This window comes from Chenopodium album, chromosome 6 (genome assembly GCF_948465745.1).
Source record: "Chenopodium album chromosome 6, dcCheAlbu1.1, whole genome shotgun sequence".
Taxonomy (NCBI): domain Eukaryota; kingdom Viridiplantae; phylum Streptophyta; class Magnoliopsida; order Caryophyllales; family Amaranthaceae; genus Chenopodium; species Chenopodium album.
The window spans coordinates 2787034-2808331 of record NC_137839.1 but is presented as its reverse complement, the minus strand read 5'-3'; the positions used below and the strand labels follow the sequence as shown (position 1 = coordinate 2808331).

Below are 21298 nucleotides of genomic sequence, written 5' to 3'. Positions count from 1 at the left end.
TATTGAGTATTTTATTTATTTATTCGTATGAGTATCCTCATTTATAAAGTAACCTTATTTAAACAATTTTATACAACTACCCAAACACATTATAAGAGTATGTCAGTTGTTTTTTGTATGAGGGTTATTATATATAAGTATTAAAAACACTCTTGAAAATTGTATAAATTAGAAATTCATGACAAAACACGCGTAGATCAGTTTGATTAGTGTGTTTTTGTCATGATTTTCTAAATTTAAAAAATTTCCAAAAATGTTTTTAATGCTTATATGTATCCCTATGGGCTATGTATAGCATTTTCAAAAAAATATAAAAAAAAATTTGTTCATTCAAGTTATTTTTTGTCAATTTCGAGCTCATTTAGATCTTTTACGGGCTAAAATGACCCTCAAAACTTTACTTGAATAATTTCATGGCTAAAATATAGCAGCACACAAATCTAATCATTCCTTGTTACACCAGCTATGACACTTGTCCTAGTGTATGCAATATACATCTTAAGGTAGTTAAAAGTGAAAGTGTGCTTTTTAAAGGTAATAAAAATAAAAATTTCCTACATTTATATACTTAGGGCCTGTTCACTTAAGCTTAATTTCAGTTCAGGTTCAGCTCCAATCAGTTTATTTCAGTTCAGTTCATTATTTCAGCTCCAATCAGTTCAGTTCAGTTCAGTTCAATTCAGTTCAGTTCAACTCTTACTTTTCTTCTTTTATAAAATATTCATTTCACCTCTATTTAGTTCAGTTTAGCTCCAATCAGTTCAGTTCAGCTCCAATCAGTTCAGTTTAGTTCAATTCAGTAAATGTGAACAGGCCCTTAAGATGTACATAGTTTACAATTTTCAATGTCGTGCTAATCCTCAAGGATAATCCTTATGTGTACTTAGGGTCTATTTTCTTCAACTTATTTTCAGTTCAGTTCAACTCGATTATGTAAATCAAGACAAACCCTTACTCCATAATGTACCACTTGGTGTGGACATAATTTTTTGTAAAAAGAGAAAAATGTCAAATTTGACCATGTAATACAAACAAATGAGAGAGAGAACTGGTTGATAATAATAATGGTTGTTATTATCATTTGTAAACTAGTTTAAGGCATGGGCGATGCCTCGATTTTTGTTTAAATACAAAAGGAAAAAATTACTTTGAGTTTAAATAATAGGGTAATGTTATATGCAGCTCTAAGGGTTAGACCGACTGCATATAAGCATTTAATATACTTTCTTTTTTAAAGGTTTTTCAGTGTGGCAAGCCACATGGTGCTATAGGGGTTACTTGTAGGGTGTTACTTGTATTCTAGGGTTACTTGTATGAGTTACTTGTAAAGTGTTACTTGTATTATGAGGTTACTTGTATCGTGGGGTTACTTGTAGGTGTTACTTGTATTCTGAGTAACTCCTACAAGTAACTCTAGACCAAAACTCCATACCAAACTAATAACACTCTACAAGTAACCCCTGACCGAAACCAGTAACACCCATACAAGTAAACCCAGAATACAAATAACACCTACAAGTAACCCCGGACAAAACCAGTAACACCATACAAGTAACCTTAATGAAAAGTTACAATTCACATATGAATGTTAATTAAGTAATAAAGTGACATAATTGTAGAATAGTGGTAATTAAAAGTTGGGAATTTCAAGGCAAGTGATGGTTTAAATCTAATCCAAATATTAATGTGTTGTCATGTTATCATTTATGTGGCGCTATTTCATAAATTTTACGATGACAAAGTATGATACATGTCGTAAACATGTTAACCCCTTGGGTTTTAATAATAGTATAGACATGGGTGGATAGGTTATATTGTGTGTGAATCAAAAATGAATATAAGTATAGTACTCCGTACCAAATATGAACATAGACACATAGTGCAATTATTATGCAACTTCTCAGAAAAGAAAAATGGTACAACGAATTGAATGAAGTAATATATGTTTATGCTAAATTTTGTCAAGTAGGATTTGGTGTGGGATACGGGCTACGGATCAACTAAATTAAAATAAGAAATGTTGGATGCGGAAAGTAAATGACGGAAAGATAAAGAAAGAGAGGGGAGACACGATATGGTGACGCGGAAAACCCCAATGAAGGTGGGTAAAAACCGCGGGTGGCAATGAGGCCACCAATCCACTATAGTACGGGCATATAGCCAATGATTACAAGTACAAGATGTATTTGATGTGTACAAAGTACGACGTAGATAGATAAATATAAATATACGAAACACATAGCAAAAGGGTAACTGGCATATTTGTAGAAGCTAGCTTGTATTGTAGTTGTGCTTTGAGGATTTAAATATAGTAGCTTTGCTATACTTTTGGTGGTGGAAGGTCTAGGTGGCATACTTGCTGTGAGGAAAGCAATGGGTTGTCATGGGGAGGCTTAAGCTTATTATCCATTGTGGAATATCTATGTGGCAGAAGGTTAATAACTTGTTTTATTCATCATAATGGCCACGGTTGATTTGTGGCATTGTGAGGAAGGCTAAGGATGACTCAAGTAGAAATATTTGAGGTTAATCGTAGTTAAGTGGGGCAAATTATGGAGAAATGGGATAGCATAGTGGAAGTTGTACGTGGAAATGGAGTGAGTTTTATAAGAGTAAGGATTCTTTATTTATAAGGCATTTGAAAGGTGGTTGGAGGATAGTAGGGGTGAACTCCTTGAAAGTAGGAGGTGGCGGTTGACATCTTTACTTGGTCTTCCGACGAACTTGGACTTCATTAGGAAGTACATACATCGTAACAACCTTGAGTACTCATTCTTGTTGACCTATTATTTCTCCTTGACTTTAGGGACCACTACTAAATATCTTGACATGGTCTTGTATATCTTGGTCTTGAATGTCAACGTCGGTCAACAGTTGTACAAAATATCCCATAACAATATACAGAGTGTATTGTTTTAATTTGCAGCAAGTTTCGATAATTTTGACGATACTGCGATGGTCATGTATCCTTAGCATGAACATGATGAGCAACAAGCTTTAATTCTTGTTTTAACGAAAAAAGTTTGGTGTTTTGTCGAGGAAAGAATAAGGGAAAGATTAGGAAAGAGGATGGGGAGAAGAAACTACGACAAAGGATACAAATTTTGTATGGTGGGGCCTAGGATAGGAGACAAAGGATAGAAAATGGAGAATGAATCTTGCAAGACAGAAGAAAAAGGCAGCAAACGAGCTTATGACCAAAGGGAAAAGCTACTAGGATTCTAGGAAGGCTTTTGCCTTTTGGAGTTTTGCAAACGAGCTTATCAATACGGAGTATTTAGTACTCGTATAATCGTATTATATACTACTTGGGGAATTAAAAGGTAAAAGTTATAAATAGTGAAATATACTCTAGAAATGAATTTCATAAAACTTCAAAGAGTTCTTTCTCTAATTTTAATACTTTCGCACTTTTTTTTTTTTTTTTTACGCTTGCTTATACATTATTACCATCGTTAATATCTTTAATTACCTTTAACCTTATAAATTATCACCAAATATATTCAAAGTGAAATATATTATTTAAATTTTGTTGAATAATTTTGAGAATTGGAGACAAATTTCAAGTAAATAATTAAATTACTTAGGCTATGGTGTTGTAATTTAATTATAAAAAATTATTAAAGCATTGTATTGAAAGAACAATCAAGAGCTCACGAAAAGAGAAAGTTCGCTGCTCCTGATCTTCGCCCAGTCAGCCGCCCGATCATGGTGCTCGCTCGATCGGGCGCGAGGGTGGCTTGGAAATCGCAATCTTCACCGCCCGATCGGGCAGCCGCCGCCCGATCGGGCGCGAGTAGGATACCAAATTTGACGGAAATTCAATTTCTGGAAAATGGGCTACCGCCCGATCGGGCGCGAGGGGAAGCGAAAATCTGACGTTCTAGTTAGCTCGATCGGGCGGCGGCGGCCCGATCGGGCGCGTGTCAGAGAGGAAAATGAAACTGACGGTTTCAGTCAGTTTTGTTTGAAGATTTCAGTTACTTTCGTGGCTTTTGAAGTAGATTATGCTTTAGTATATATATGTTCAATGAACATATGTTGGAAGATACTTGAAAAAAAAATCAGAAAACTAATTTTCTTGAAAACCTCTTTTGCAACATTTTATCATCATCATAAATCCAAAGGCTTATTTACATTGTTTTGTAATCATCCTACTTGTGATTGCAATTGTTTCTTCATTGTATCTCCTAAGTAAATTTCCGTGAAAACCCGGTTGTAGTTTAGGGTCGGAATTATACTTTTGGGAAAGTGATTCCGTTCACGCCTTGAAGTTTTCCGGTTCAATTGTTTGCTATTTTTGTGACCCTTGATCATACACAAATTCCCCAACAAATTTAGGTTTGAAGTTCAACGTATGCATAAACAGTGATCATTGTGCATACGTCTCCACCATCAGATATATTAAATTAATTAGCACTCACATGACACTAAACTCATGGAGCTTATTTCAGCTTATTTGCCATGTACGCCAAAGCAAACTCCTGTACACAAAGTTATTTCACAAAAAAGTACGCCGACACAAAGTTTTACTTGAAGTCTTGAACACAAATTTTTATATGTGGTGCGACCACTTCGGATATGACCAATTAAATAAGTAATGGGTATTACAGAAATGATAATTAAATGAGATCATCACCTTAACAGATAAAGGGGTACCATAGTGGAAAAATAAGGTTAGAAAAAGGGCGTTTTTTCAAATGAAAAATGAAGTTACTTAGGCTTGTTTGACATCATTTTTGGTTTTCAGTTTCCTGTTTTTTTTAAAACCCAAAAGTAAAAACAGGAAACAAGAAAAAGGTGTTTCCACATTTCTGTTGTCAGTTTTCAAAATTATCATGATTTTAATAAGTTCAAATAATTTTTTATTCATTATGGGACATATATCATATACTTTTAAAAGACAAAAAACCAAAAACCAAAAAACCACAACAATGTCAAACGAACCCTTATTTATTTATTTATTTTTATTAATTGATATTATTCATATAAACCTTTATATAAATTGATATTCTTCGTATAATGAGTTAGGGATACTCAAATGTGATCACAATATATTGTATCCTAAAAGTTTTTTTTGGTGAGGTAAAGAAAATTCTCTGTACAAAGCAAAAATTGGAGTCTCTAACCTAGTCTCTTGTAGAATACGAAGAAATTTCGTATTGCGGTTTTATACGTAGGTCCTCTTAAAGAAGATTTTGTTTGTAGCAAACTAGCAAGGCTTCTTGTAAAAAAAAAAAAAAAGCAAACTAGCAAGGCAATCAGCCAATCATGGACAAAATTTTATTTTTGGCACCAAAAAGTCTTCAACTTAAGACCAGAAAACTTACTTCCTAAAAAAAAAGAAAAAGACAGAAAAAAGACCAGGCAACTTATTTTAAAAACTTTTCCCAACTTTTTGTGGCTGTTTTTTCCACTATTTTTCTGAGTTGGAGTTCTGGTAACCTGGTAGGCCTCACCTCACCTGAGTGGTGGCGTCAAAGGCTCAAAGCGTGGTAAGTCATTTTTAGATCCATGCATTATATTTTTTTTTTAATTTTTTTTACTCGTACTATTATTCAAAGTTAATTGGCCAAGAGAGTTTTCTACTATGAGTAAAAACCTAATTACTAATAACTTAAGAAAATAAATTGCTACGATTTGAATCTTAATTATTAGGAAAATTTATCAGAAAGGTCCTTTAAAATAGGTGTTTTTGTTGTAAAGGTCCTTTTACAAAAAATGTGGCACTAAAGATCATTTTATCGCACTTAAGGTTGTGGCAAAAGTCCTTAGACCGGATTCCGGCAATTGATTTTATTTTGCGACAAAAAAAAAAAAAAAAAAAAAAATTCACATGCTTTGCATAAAAATCCTTTTTTCCCCTTCCCTTTATTAAACCCTAATTTCTTCATCATCAGCCTCGACGTGAACCCTGTTTTATGAAAAAAAATTATCAAGCTTCGATTCTAGTCCCTCATTAAAATAAAAGACAACTGAATTGAACTGTTTATGAGATAAGGAAATTGGAAATTGAAGTGAACTGAAATTAAGTTGAAGTGAACAAACCCTAAAATACTTATGAGTGCACCAAGGTGTATATGGCAAAAGCCGAACCCTTTTCGGTGTGCAGCTACTAAGATGGCCCATATCCGCCCTTTCTAATCTTTGGCCTCACATAAAGGGGTCATTTGATCGGATATTTTGTAATGAGTTTCAATTGAATTAGAATCCTTTCTATTGATTCTATTGTTTGTTGAGTTTTATTTATTTATTTATTTTTTATTATGCAACTTTATATGAATGGGTTACTCTATTTACCCTATTCCCTAAAATCTTATTCCATTTTACCCCCTAAAATTTACAATTCATTCGATTAATGAATTGTATAAACAATTCCAACAATAAAACACAACTTAAGATTAAGATGAGACTACTCCTAATGTTGAGACTATTTTTGGGAATCATTGTTGAATTAGTAGTATTTATTTAGAGAGCCATAAAATGAAGGTGAGAATCAAGTTTAAGATATCCTGAAATTGAAAATGAAGCTTTAACTACGGCACTTGAGTTATCCATCACTCTCTAGTAGTGATTAGTAGTTTAGTACGTAGTAATTCATTTCATTACTTTTTAGTGATTAATACTCAAATTACTATAAAACAGAGTAAAAAACATGTAGAGATATCTATTCAAAAAAAAAAAAAAAAAAACATGTAGAGATATAAGTGGGGCTAGATTTTGCTTTTTGCCGTTTTCTTCTTCTTCTTCTTCTTCTGTACTCGTTTTTGAAACTCTTTTGCATCATTCTTCTTCATCTTGGTATTTGTCCTTTTGCATCGTTCTTCTTCATTTTGGTGTTTGTCTTTTTGCACAATTCTTCTTCATTTGGTATTTGTCTATTTGCATCATTCTTCTCTTATTTAGTGAGGAACTCTTTTGATTTTGACTACCACAATACAAACTCCAAATTCAGAGAAAGAGCTCGATTGCCTCAATGAGTTATCAATATGAGCTAAGATGGATCCTTTTAATTCTGATCAACTTATTTGTTCGACCTCAATTCCATCTTTTCTTCTCAGATTACACTTCTTTAACCCTTTCCAATACCATTCTTCTTCTCATGATGCTGCTCCTTTTTCTCTCATCGTCCTTGATAACCTTCTTCTCCTTCGACCAACACCGCCACTTTGTCATCCGCCTACTCATCTGCCATCGAAGTGGATGGTCTATTCCCTTAACTTGTTCCTTCATATTCTCTCTACTCTGTCCTACCTCTGTTTTCATTCGCCTTTATCCCTTTCTATTCATCCTACTCGCTCTCCTTCATTTTTCTTGTTTCAATCATTCGTCGTCTTTTTTCTCAAATGCTCTTCCTATTATCAACTCACCTCCTTTTAATCTTTCACTTTCGCCCAATGATAATAATAATGCCCATCAATCTTCTTTCTATGAAATGAAATGGATTTTATTACCTTTCATTAATTGTTTCTTAAGACCTTATTTTAGCCAATTATTCTCCAATCATATGAATAATTACCCACAAAATGCACTTACACTTTTCCTGCTAATTTCCCTTATATTAGTTATCTTTATCTTTGTTTCCTTCCAAATGTGCCTTACAGTCCTAACAGAGGACTATGATAGTGGGCTCTTAATCTTCTTACGAATCAATTATCGAAATGGATGTTCGTGTCTCCTGACAGGCGCTCTGATGTTCTGTCTACTCTGTCCGACCCCTGTTTTTCTATACCTCTACCCTTGCATCGTCATCCTCTCTCTTTGGCCTCTTTTCTTCCACAATTTCATTTTCGGCTTCGTGGTCCGTTTCCATCGATTTTTGACTGCCTGTTTGTTGTACATTGCGCCAACCAACGTTATGCAAGATGAGAATGAAGATGATCATATCCATGTTGCTGTTTAACAATTTAGCAACACCCAACGTGCTAACTATGTAGTTGTATGTGTTTCCATGGAATAATGGTTTTCTCTATTGCTTTATCTAGACTGATCACTGATGTTGTATTGTATTGGAGTATTTGAAAATGTTGGCATTTATATAGTCCACTAAAAGTTCACAATGTTTGTACCCCCAATCCCCTCTTAATTTAGTTCTTGTATTAGCTTGGCTAAGAGAGTTAAATCTTTGCTTTGTAGTTTTGAATCAATTGGGAGCTAGTCTCCTTTTTGAACTGTTGGTAAAAAAAAAAAAAATAGGCAATTGTTGTTTTGTATGTGGTGCATTTGAAAATGTTGGTGCTACTATAAATCTTTTTAGAGTAACTAATTATTTGCTCGGATAATGTATGAAAGCTAAAAGCTACGTATTTTTGGTGATATTATACCTGATACTACTCCAGACACAGTACATATTAAGACATAGTCTAATTAACCTTGAGATCAAGGGCTCAAATCTTTATATAATCATGTTTCTAATTCAATGACATGACATAATACTATAATAGCCAAAAAAAAGAAAGTTGGAAAAAGAAAGTGTCAAACCATATCTATGCTAATATATTTCTAATAACGTCCATGTGTCACATAAGCTCCCCTCACTACGCCACTTCATCCATTCAAGTACTCATAACACCATGTGGCTTTCTGTTCCATTGATTCATAATAATTATACTCCGTATATATATATAAAAAGTTTTCCACAAGATTTGAACTTGCAACTTCTAATTCAAGAAATAAATGTCTTACCACCAAGCTATGTGATTCTCTATGTAATTTTTTAATACAAAATATTAATATGTAGCAAATGACAATATAAATAACAAGTTTAATTACAAGAAAATTAAATCATAAATTACAATGTATATTAATGATCAGTTAGTTTCATGTAATAACCCGGGGCATTGCCCGGGCCCAAAAACTAATTCTATTATTACTACTAGGACTTAATTTGATTGCATATCTGACATCACAATTAATCAAATTAGAAAAATAAAGACAGTAGCTTGTATATACTTAACTTAAATCCACTTTGTGCATCTTATCATTAAGAAAGATAAGTTTAAAAGGTAAAAAATTGTCTGACCATATACTACTTCAATTGATTGCATAGCAGACATCACAATCAAATTAGAAAAACAAAAACAATAGCAAATTTCTTCCAAAATTGAATCCACTTTGTGCACCTTGTCGTTAAGAAAAATGAGAGACTATATGTGACTTAAGTTTTACCTTTACTTCGTCAACCTAAAAAGTGTAGCCAAATGTAATGTCAATGGCGCTTTAGACACTAACTTTTACCTTTGCTTCTTCAATCTAAAAAGTGTAGCAAAATGTATTGTTAAACATTTTTTCTGAACACATATGTTAATGCAAACTTTACTAATACGAAAAAATGTATTCAAATAAATAATAAGTAAAAATAAATTATTACAATTTACCGAGACTATTCAAATAAGTACTCAAAAACTTTATTTTTTTCCTATCTAAAATTAATTACGTTACATGAGCTCACTTGAAGGGGCAACAAGGGATCCAAACCATGGTATCGCTACATATCCATCTTTCCATTCATCCGGCAAACCACATATGTTGAGCTCCTTGAATTTTCCACTACGCACATCACATTCAAGAAAAGCCACAACATTTCGCCCTACACTCACAAGGACTTGTTGTCCGTCCTGTGAATAAGCAAGAGGCAATGGCGGAAAATATGAGGGGACTTCGTTTGGTAATGGTTTATTGAATGGTAAACCCCACTCCCTGTAGGTTTGGTTTTCAACAACACCTTGGCGAAGTCGGATGCCAATTAGACTCTCCCAAGTTTGATTCACACCATACTCCGTCATAACCCATACACGCATCATGTCATCATCCAAACAATTTACGAAATGCAAGCGACCCCTTATATCAGCTAATACCCATATATTATAACCAACGCGATCAGGGTATGGTACATCGCGACATTCCTCCCTTCCAAGATCGAAACTAGTTATACTTGGCAGGATATCATAAGTGTTAGTACGAGCTATCCAATACAAGGAGTTATTAGAGTAAACCATACATGAAGAACAAGGAATCTTAGAAACAAAATCGGGTTTATTAGTGATGAATTTCCATGAATTGTTCTTCAAACTATAAATATAATATTCAGCCTGCTTCGGAAAAGGATAGCTATATACAAAACATAAGATTTTATAATCATGATTCACGACGCTATCATATCCAAACCCGGCCATAATGTGGGTGCCCTCATTCTTTGGAAACAATGGCGGTAACATGTTAACAGCGCCTGTTAACGGATTATAAAGCGAAAACTGTCTACATTTATAGTGTTGAAGGGAAGAATCAACATTGTTTATTTTCTGAAAACATAGCAATCCGTGGCAAGAACCAATGAGTCGTTGATTAACCATTGGAAAGTTAGAGAGGCGAGTTACCTGGTTGACAGGGGAATGGTAATCCAAGGAGTACAAACGAGATGATCGAGGACAAAAAAGGATGATTGAGCCACTTGGATTTGTCCTGTTGCTTTCGAGAAGATGGCGAGTGTGTAAACTGGTGAAATTGGGGTGGTGGATGATATCATCAATCCAATGCTTGCAAACGCAACGGCAACGAATTATGTCTTTGATTGGAAGTCATAAGAGTATATTTGATCCTAAATCCAAGGGAAGTTGACTAATAATTGAGGTAGGATTACTAATGTTCTTTCTCTTCTCCATTTTTGAAGATATGAATGATGACTTCGATATGATAATATGAATTGATAAAAGAGAAAGGTTGGGAATGTGAGGGTAGCGGACTAGCGGAGGTAACAACCAATATTTTTTTTTTTTAAATAAAGGAAATTTTATGAAAAACTACCTATTATAATCCAGAATTTGCGAGAAACTACCTATTAAAAAAAAATGTTGTAATTGACTACCTAATTTTTTTAAAATGTTGTAATTTACTACCTTTATGCCGGATTATGAATGAGTTTGACCAAAATTTCTGTTATTAAAGTGTCCTATTTAAATGTTAATTTTCCAATAAATACATGAATTTGTTAAATACACGTCAAACAAAAAAATCTTCCCATAAAAAGGGAAAGAGAAGTCAAACAATAAAAATTTGTCAAAAACAAAAAAAGTTCCGTTGTATTTACCATAGACTCAAAAAAAAAAAAAAAAAAAACCCTATTACTCAATTGCTTAATCCCATTTAGGGATGGCAACGGGTCGGATCTGGACCGGATCCGACTGGATCCATATCCAAATCCGTTTTTTCACCCTAGATCCATATCCGATCCGGATCCGTCGGGTATGGAAAAGAAGGATCCATATCCATACCCGTTGGATCCTACGGATACGGGTCCAAAACGGATCTTGCACATTGTACCTTTTTTTTAAGCAAAAAATTTAATTTTCAATTAAAACAATAGTTCAACTTTCAAACTGCAATAATGCAAGACAAGTTATACAAATCTCAATAATCCATTAACACTATACAAACAAGTACAACAATTTGTGAAATATGATGAGCATCCAGAGTCCATCTCTCATGAAGTCTTTGGGCCAACTACCAAGAGGGCTGAAAAAAATGAAAAAACGAACAATGAGCATCCAGAATCCAAAACATGCAATTATTGAAAAAATGAACAGTGAGCAACAACCATATAAATTCACTCATTTGGATAATATACTAACAAATAAATTATAAAGCATTAACACTACATACCACAAATCAATGCACTGTAAGTTACTTGCGGACTTGCGGTCGTCGAAGATTGCTGTTGGAGTCACTTGCGGAGTTGCTGCGGCGGAGCCGTGGATCCGTATGGGAGAGACAAAGAGAGAGGAGAGAGAGTTAGAGAGGTGTGTGAGATTTTAGGGTTTGGGGGTTTGGTAGAGTTAAGAGTCAGAGAGACATCAACTCATGTGGGGTGTGGGCTGGGCTTGTATTTTAAAATAATTTTAGCTTTAAAAAAACGGGTAAACGGATCCGGATACGGGTATTTGAGTCAGACCCGTATCCATATCCGTTTTTTTAGGACAGGATCCGTATCCGACCCGGATCCGTCGGGTCCAATTTTACAAGATCCATATCCGTGAAAACGGATATGGATCCACGGATCCGGGTCGGATACGGATCCATTGCCATCCCTAATCCCATTAGGATAAATCCTATGGTTCCATAACCATCCTGAACCCCAAATCTCACGCCATTCAACAATTATTAATCTAGGGTTTGTCGAATATTAACCTATGGTTCAATGCGTTTGCAAGCATTGGCGTAATGATATCATCAAAAACCTCAATTTCATCAGATCACACAGTCGCTATCTTCACGAGAGTAACAAGACAAATACAAGTAACTCTGTCATCCTTTTTTGTCATAAATCATCTCGTTTATACAATTTGGATTACCATTCCCCTCAACATGTCAACAAGTTAACTCGTCTTCCTAACCTTTCAATTAGCATGGTTAATAAACGACTTGTTGGTTCTTGCTACGGATTGCTGTGTTTTCAGGAAATGGATAAAGGGTTAAATTTTGAACCTCGAAAATATAGATTTTTTTCGGTTTATAACCCGGTTATAGGCAATGTTGGTAACACCTTACCTCCATTGTTTCCGAATAATGAGGGTAGCGAGAGTATGGTTGGGTTTGGATATGATAGCATGACTCATGATTATAAAATCTTATGCATAGTTTATAATTATCGTATTCCGTATCAGGCTGAATCATATGTTTACAGTTTGAAGAACAATTCTTGGAAATTCATCAAAACAAATACAGAGAATTGTTTTACAGAAAGACTTGATTACACGTGTTCGCGTATGATTTACTCTAATAACGCCTTGTATTGGATACCTTACGGTGATAGTCGGCCAAGTATAATTAAGTTCGACCTTGGAAGGGAGGAATATCAAGAGGTACCACACCCTGATCACGACTTTCGTGGTAGATGGAGTGTTATTGATTTAAGGGGTTGCTTGCATTTGGTAAAAAATAAATCGCTCAATATATGGATTAGGAAGGAGTATGGTGCTAAACAAAATTGGGATAAATTAATTTGCACTCAATTACTTGAGCAATATGTTGTAGATGAATTTGAAAGCCAAGACTACGACTGGCGTGGACCATTCAGAAGACAATTTCAAGTTGATTCATATTTTCCGCCGTTGCCTCTTGCTTATTCAGATGATGGAAAACAAATCGTTCTGGGTCTAGGTGAAAATGTTATTAAGGCTTTGATTCAATGTGATCTGCATAGTAGAAATTTTAAACGGCTCAAAATCTGTGATTTGCCTGATGATTGGAAAGATGGATATGTAGCGTTGCCATGGATTGGTTCCCTTGTCGACCCTTCAATCTTTTAATTCAACCTGTTTGCTTATAAGGTTTTCCCCTTTCTTTTTCTACATAGTTTGGTTATTGAACTATATTTAATTTTGCACAAGGTATGTTAGTAACATTGAAAAGGTTGGTTGAATTTGGTTATGATAGCTGCGTTAGTCATAAATTCACAATTCTAAAACCTTATATGGTCAGTTTTGTTACCGTGATTGCCTGAGGCAAATGTCTAATTTTGTGTTTACAACTTGGAAGTCATTCTACCTTTTGAAGTATATTTATCTTTTATTCAGAACGTTATTAATTATATACTTAAGTTTTTTTCTAGTAATGCATTGCATTGGATGGTTGTAAGTCAAGTGATATAAAGTCAAGAACCGGAACGGACGAGTATCATATAAGGTTGGTTCTACACCTTAATAATGGAGTGTTTGTTGATGTCATGAGTGAATGTGAGTTAGTTAATTAAAGATGTTGCTTGCATTTCGTAAAAGATATGCATACTATGGTTTATGATGGAGTATAATGTGAAAAAAAATATGGTCTAATTTGATTCACAGCAATTTGATGATTATAAATGCAATATCAAATCTATTACTCGTATTATCTAAGCTGAAAAAAAGTTGGAATTTATATATTGTATTTTGCTGGCTAGTTTATTAGCAAAAAAAGTCCTATCTAATTACTAGTTAAGGATTACATTTGTTTGGTTAATTCGTAGCACTACTCGTCTTAAGTCTGCAAGAAGATTAATATGCTGGTGCACATGTGATTTGCATTCGATAGTAACGTTCCCTCTTGCTTATTCAGGTGATGGAAAACAAATCGGGAAATTCCCTATTTCTCATGGTGAGAAACAAATTTGTTTCTCATAATGACATTTTCGTGAATAAATCAACAACTTTTTCATTATTGTGGGCTCCACAATTGAATAAAGTTGTTGGTTTATTTACGAAAATGCCATGTGAGAAACAAATTTTGTTTCTCACCGTGATAAACTGGGGTAGTGGTTTTAGGTGAAATTGTTGTGGATTTGATTCAATAATGTGATCTGCATAGTAAAGATTTTTATCCATTCAATAATATGGTTTTGGTTTGAAATTTGACAATAATTTTCGTTATGTAATAACCTCACATTTCATTAGACTTTATCCATTCCCAACCTTCTTCTTTATCCTTTCATATCGGCAAAGAGCCTTACACCACTCAACCACTAGTCACTAGACTTCCCTATCTTCGGTGAGTACATCCCCAAATTCCCAAGTTCCCAACTTCCTCTTTATAAATTCATATCCCAATTTATTGTCGAATATAAACCCTAAACCTTAAAATTCTTTGACAATAGTGAAGAGAGAACCTTACACATCCTACCTCAATGAGCTACCAATCGATGCGTTTGCAAGCATTGGTGTGTAATATCATCAGCAACCTCAATTTCATCAGTTTACACACGCGCCATCTTCTGGAAACTTGGAAAGTAACAAGAAAAATCTAAGTGGCTCCATCATCCTTTTTTGTCATCGATCTTCTCGTTTGTACTCCTTGGATTACCATCCCTGAACATGTCAAGAAGGCAATTCGTCTTCCAATTAACAAAGTTAATCAAAGACTTGTTGGTTCTTGTCATGGATTGCTTCGTTTTCAGGAAATATATGATGAGTTATATTTTGAACCTCGAAAATATAGAATTTTTTGCTTTACAACCGGATAACAGGCGCTGTTGTTAATATCTTACCGACATTGGTTCCAAATAATGAGGGTAAAAAAAAAAAAAAAAGGTTACCAGTTTATGGCTGGGTTGGGGTATGATAGCACGAGTCATGATTATTAAATCTGAAGATTAGTTTATGACTCTCCTTTTTAGAAGCAGTCTGAATCTTATGTTTATATTTTGAAGATGAGCAATTCCTGGAAATTCAAACCATATACGGAGTATTGTTTTTCATTTAAGGGGTTGCCTGCATTTTGGAAGTTCCTCAAAATTATTTCGAGGCATTGTACTGGATAGATTATATAACTCTAATAGTATCCTGCCAAGTATATTTAGTTTAGACCTTAGAAGGGAAGAATATCATGAGGTACCACCCTTCGTAATAAATGGAATGTTGCTCATAGATCATTTAAGGGGTTGCCGGCATTTTGGTAAACTATATGAGCCTGAATTGGTGAAAATATGGTTTGTGTGATGATTGGACGGATGGATATGTAGCGATGCCATGGATTGGCTCTCTAGTTGCTCCTTCAAGCTCGTGTGACTAATTCTACTGGTTTACTAAATTATTAGGTTTGTTCCTTCCTATCCTTGTTTACTTTGGTTATTGAATCTTGTTTCTAAATTTTGTTGTGGTTTAACTTGCATTTGGCGCCAAGGTATGTCAGTAACAATGAAATGGCTGAGTTTGTTTAATTTATGATTGCATTAGTCATGATTGTAAAATCTTATGTTCAGTTTTGTAACTGTGATTGCCTGAGACATGTCTAATCTTGTGTTTACAGTTTGAACATCAATTCTTCAAGTATGTTTTGTTCAAAACGTTCATCTACAGTTTGTTGTTATAATGCATTGCATTAAATAGTTTGCAAGTCAAGTGATATAAAGTCAAGAATCGAATATTAGTTTAAATCCTATCTGATTACTACTCCCCCCGTCCCATAATTACAGGCAAATATAATATTTTGGGTGTCCCAAAATGTTCCTCCTATTACGGAGTACTAAAAATAACACCTAATTATTACTTACTTTTTAGCTTTTCCATACAAATTACACATACCTAAAAATCATTACTTTTTTTTTTCATATAAATTACACACATACCCAAACAATCATTACTTACTTTTTAACTTTTCTATACAATATTCTCTACTTTTTATTATTCCCATACAACATTCTTCACTTTTATCTTTTTCATACAATTTTTCTCTACTTTTTCCATCCTTCTTAAAAATCGTAATTTTTAGAGTTATTTGCCTGTAATTATGGGACGGAGGGAGTAGTTAAGTTTAACTTTTTTTGGTCAATACGTCTTAAGTCTGCAAGAAAAATGAATAAGTTGGTGCACGTGTGATTTGCTTTTTGATAGTTAGAACCCTGTCTCCCTTGATGCTCTTACACTCTGTACAACCTTTCATCTGATTGTTCAATTAATATGGAGTAAAAATTTTACCATGTATTATTGTGCAAGTTTTTTTATGGCAAGATGGCATGATAGCTGGTACGATTTGCAGTACATGGCTTGGTTTAGAATTAAATCAGGAAATATGTTTAACAGAATCTGCAGAAGAGGCAGAGTTCTAGTATCCTTATATTCCATATGAGTATATGACATAACACAAGATGACAAAACCAAAGTGATTGGCTCCCTCGTGCTACTGGCACTTGTATCTCACATAGGAGTAGTAATTGTATCAATTTGTACTTCGTTTTTTTTTTTTTAGCTGTTAGATTTAATTGGTGCAATTCTACCCGTAAGCAGCTAAGCAAATGTGAAATAAATTTTAAAAGGGTAACAAATGTAACACAGGGTGCTTTCGCTGGTAGCAAATATCAATTTTTCCTATAAAATATAAAAGTATCTTGTTACCAGTAATAAGAAGGCAAAGGATTCTTATTGTTCTAATTTATTTGTCCATAAAATGAATAAAAACTAACACCTATTAATCTTAAACTAGTGTTTAGCCCGGACGATGCCCCGGGTCTATACGTTAAATATTCTTATATTATAGTTTCATGTATTATAAATTTATAATAATCTTTATACTTTGTTTTTAAAAAAACACTCATGATCTACATTAACTATATTTAAAAAGATTAATTACAAAGGAAACTTTTACAAAAGTATTAGATAACAAAGTGGATATGATTTCTAATTTACTTTCTAAAGGGCCCAAGTTCAATTCCTAGCTTATGATTTGATTATAAGATGCAGACAAAGATTTAGCTTTAAAACTTACTTTCTGAATGGCCCAAGTTTATATCCTAGTATATGATTTCTAATAACTAGCTAAAACTTACTTTCTCAATGGCCCAAGTTTATATCCTAGCATATGATTTCTAATAACTAGGATACTTTGTTGCTTGCATTTAACAACTTTCAATAGGAATTTGATTATAAGATGCAGACAAAGATTTAGCTTTAAAACTCATGTGATGCACTATACTGGAATATTGAGATCTAAACTTTGTATCAAGTAGGTTCAAAAAATCAATCTTGAAATTATTTTGAACTCCAATGACTAGAACACACTGTTATTGTAAAGTCCTTAAATTTTGTTTTCTACTTTGATAATTGTCATTGAGGAAATATTTTGAAAAATAATAATAATAATAATAAAAAATTAATATTATATTAAATATTCAAAACTCTTTTTTTTTTTTTTTTTTTGTCATTAAACTCTAAATTATGAATGCAAATAATAGTTTCAGACTTTCAGTACTTGTATATAACGATCAAAGAACAAATTTGCCAGAAGAAGTCAGTTAATAATTGTAATGCTAGAATTATACCAGTATTAGACTTGTCAAACTAACCTTAACAAATCAAGAAATTTACTAATTTTGGTGTTTAGAGAGCCACAAGGACAAGGGTGAGAACTGATCCCAAGATCTCCTGAAACCGGGAGGGAAGCTTTAGCCACTTGAGCTATCCCTCACTCTCTATCAAGAAATTTACTAATAAGTATATCAGTTGATTAGTACTCGTAGCTTAGATTGATTATTTATTAGGCATTGTGCAAATGGTATGCCATTTTTTCCTTTTTTTGAGCTTTGACAAACAATGTGATATATAGGACTTTTTAAAACAAATTTCCACCTTCATAATTTTATGGCCTTTCGGCAAAATAGTTTCGTTTATGTCCCTTGATGTTACAGCTTTTTTGTATTAAAAATATATACGAAGCATAATTTTATTTATTTACTAGAATTCTTTTAATTATTAAAAAGAAAAAAAAAAAAAAACATCAAATAGGGTCTTAAACTCTTAATTATAAAAATAAAATAATTTTTTTTAACAAAAAAAACCAAGGGTCATTCCATCTGAACAAATCCAGTAGGGGTGTTTGGATCTAAGTATTGGAAATGCGGATACGGGGATACCCAGTATTCGGGTAGATCATTCCGGTTCAGATCACCCATACATAACAAAAACAATTCAGGTTCTTTTACCAAAATAACTGATTTGATAAAAATATTTACCAAAACGGATAATTTAAAAATTCAATTCCCAAACTAGCTAATTTATTGACATGGAAGGAGATTATTAATTTCTTATTTTTCTTTGAACTGATTTGGTTTACTTTATTGACCTTTTTTTTGTTTTTATATTGGTTATATTTTAATTTTTTTTTTTTGGAAAATTTAAGCAATACACAAAAATACGAAGTATGCCAACAATGGCAGAAACCTAATTTAGATCAAAAATTAAAAAAAAAAAAAATCCCTAATTTTTCGTCAAGATTATTTCAATCACAAAAATTTGGAATTTCAAGTAGTATTGGTCTGTCAAGACTATCGCAGATTATACCACGATAAGGGAAATAAATATTGTTCGTCTTTTCTTAAGAAAATAAAATGATATTATGGTCAACCGTTGTATAACTCTAGTTATTTATATATAATCAAGACTTGATTGTTCCTACTTGCTTTCTAAATTTTAGGTTTTTATCTTATTCTAATACACCTTTTCTCTATATAAGTGCATTAGAAATTTTGGGGGTTTAGACCTTAATACAAAGTATATTTCTATATTTATGTGTAAAAAAGAGTGTTTTTTTTTTTTTTTTTTTTTTTTTTTTTTTTTTTTTGTGTTGATTGGAAGTCCGGAACAATTTTTTTTTTTAATGGTTGTTTATTTTGTGTAACTTATTAAGAATTGAGAACTGTTGCAAATATATTACTCATTATTCAAATTAATGGGATATTTCAAACTATGGCATTAGAATTTCCCAAAGAAAAACCAAAAAAAAAAAAAAAAAAAAACATAATGTGAATCAAATTAGCTAATTTTAAAGGAATATAAGAAATTAGCCAAAAAACATAATGTGAACTAAATTTTAAAGGAATATTAGAAATTAGCTAGTTTTGGAATTAAAATTTATAATTAGCCGTTTTGGTAAATAATTTTGTAAAATTAGCCATCTTGGTAAAAGATCCAACAATTCAATAAAATATCAATTTATCATATCATGAAAAAACAGATCTACTCATTTATTCGGGTAGATTATTCCGGGTCGGATCACAATATCAATTTTTCATGCCATGCAGAAATAGATCTAGCATGATGCATACTAACATACAATACAGTACATACAATCACCTTTTACCGGCGATCATTACAAGTAGTATTAATAATCACAGTTCTAAGTGAGTATGAACGGAAGTATGCACTGCTTAGCTATCTCGTACAACTTTAAGAAGAAAAAAAAAAAAAAAAAAAAAAAAGAACTAAGAGTATATTGTTGATTTCCACTGTACCGAACATAAAATACTTCTGTACCTCATAGTTCATTTGTATATTGTTGGTCATGGTTTAAACAAAGGAAGTGAAATCTTCTTCTCCATTTTGCTGTTCTTCTGGATTAGTGATAGGCGCGATTAGGTATAGTATGCCGTCAGTGACAACCGCGCTAAGGCCGCGGAGAAAGTTTAGAGAGAAGGAAGGCCAAAGTGTGAGGAATATAATGCAAGGGTAAAGGTATAGGAAAACTGGATTTGGACACAGGAGAGAAAGAAGGAATGCACTGGTGATGAGTACAGACCATCCGTCTCGAAGACCAAGACGTAAGAGGATGAGGAGGAACCCATCATTAGCATTGGGGGTGAGACAAATTTTCAAGGAAATGGAGAGATAGGCTAGCGTAATGGTGGATATGATAATGGAAGATTTGACAAGGAGATTATATGGGTAATTGGAGAAAAAGAATGCTAAGTAAGGTCTTAGAAAGCGGTTAATGAGAAATAGAAGCAACCATCTTAGTTCATAGTAGTGTAGGGAGGATTCCGGTAGTGTGGGATGTGGGAATTGTGTATTAAAAAGGCGGCATAGCCAAGGATAATGATGACAAGGAAGAAGATGATGAAGAAAGGTTTGGATAGAGGGCCATGTACAAAGGAGGAGGATAAAAGGATGGCAGTAGTGAAAAAAAGAGGTCGGAGAGAGGAGGGAGAATATGAGGGCTGCCGCGAGGAGCGGGAAGAGCCACCGTCCTTGTCTACGTTGCGCTAAAACGGAAACACCAACCGAACCATCTCGGTTGTTAAATGATAAGTAGGTTTTCAAAGAAAGTAACATGAAAATGAGCAATAACATGGAAATCAAGATTGCTTGCAAAAGACCTTGTAGTGAGATGGAAGAGTAATATGCAAAGAAGAGGCAAAATTCAGGCCTCAAAACATTGATTAGAATTAAGAGAATCCATCTTAGTTGAAAGAAGCATTGTTTTTGATGAGCCTGGAAAGGCATTTTCTCTGAATTTTTAATTTCTGAAAGAAGGGTGTATTGAAGACATGGGGATCGGAGGCTGGTTTTATAGGGGGGGGGCGGCGCGATAAGTCGTCCTTGGCCAATTCACATTCACAGGAATCACAGCAATTCACATTATTTATTCCTTACGTACAAAATAGCTTTTTAGTTGGTTACGTACCAGCTTAAAATAGCTTTTATTAGGCTAACCTTCATAGGGTGAGGCTCGAACCCGAGACCTTCCTTAAGTGACATCAAGTTGCTTACCACTTGAGCCAACTCTTGTTGGTTGTTGACATAATAATCCATCTTTTTTATTTATTTTTTTATTTTTTGAGGTTGGAAAGGCATGTTCTCTCTCTTATTTTTTCTTTCTATAGGAGAGATATTTAACTATTTAAGACAATTATTATCATACAACTAGTTACCCCGTACAACCGTCAACACTTTTCTTTTACATTTGTTTTATAATAATTGCAACATTTTTTTATTTTAGTACATACTCACTATTTTAGTATTTTTTTTTTAGTACTTCTCTTTCACACAAATTCCACTTACAT

The 21298-nt window shown here is 33.5% G+C and overlaps 2 protein-coding genes across 2 annotated transcripts; one reads left to right on the top strand and one right to left on the bottom strand.

Moving 5' to 3' along the window:
- Window positions 1-9437: 9437 nt before the first annotated feature.
- LOC145636327 (F-box/kelch-repeat protein At3g06240-like) lies at window positions 9438-10217 on the bottom strand. Its single transcript, XM_081687856.1, has one exon. The coding sequence runs from the start codon at window positions 10215-10217 to the stop codon at window positions 9438-9440; it is 780 nt and encodes a 259-aa protein (XP_081543982.1).
- Window positions 10218-12185: 1968 nt separating this feature from the next.
- LOC145636316 (F-box/kelch-repeat protein At3g23880-like) lies at window positions 12186-13304 on the top strand. Its single transcript, XM_081687843.1, has one exon. It carries the CDS (start codon window positions 12186-12188, stop codon window positions 13302-13304), a length of 1119 nt encoding a protein of 372 aa, XP_081543969.1.
- Window positions 13305-21298: the final 7994 nt, after the last annotated feature.

What these genes read in the sequence shown, in the direction of transcription:
- LOC145636316 (XM_081687843.1), top strand. Translation starts at nt 12,186, where the DNA reads ATGGTTCAATGCGTTTGCAAGCATTGGCGTAATGATATCATCAAAAAC.
- LOC145636327 (XM_081687856.1), bottom strand. Translation starts at nt 10,217, where the DNA reads ATGTTACCGCCATTGTTTCCAAAGAATGAGGGCACCCACATTATGGCC.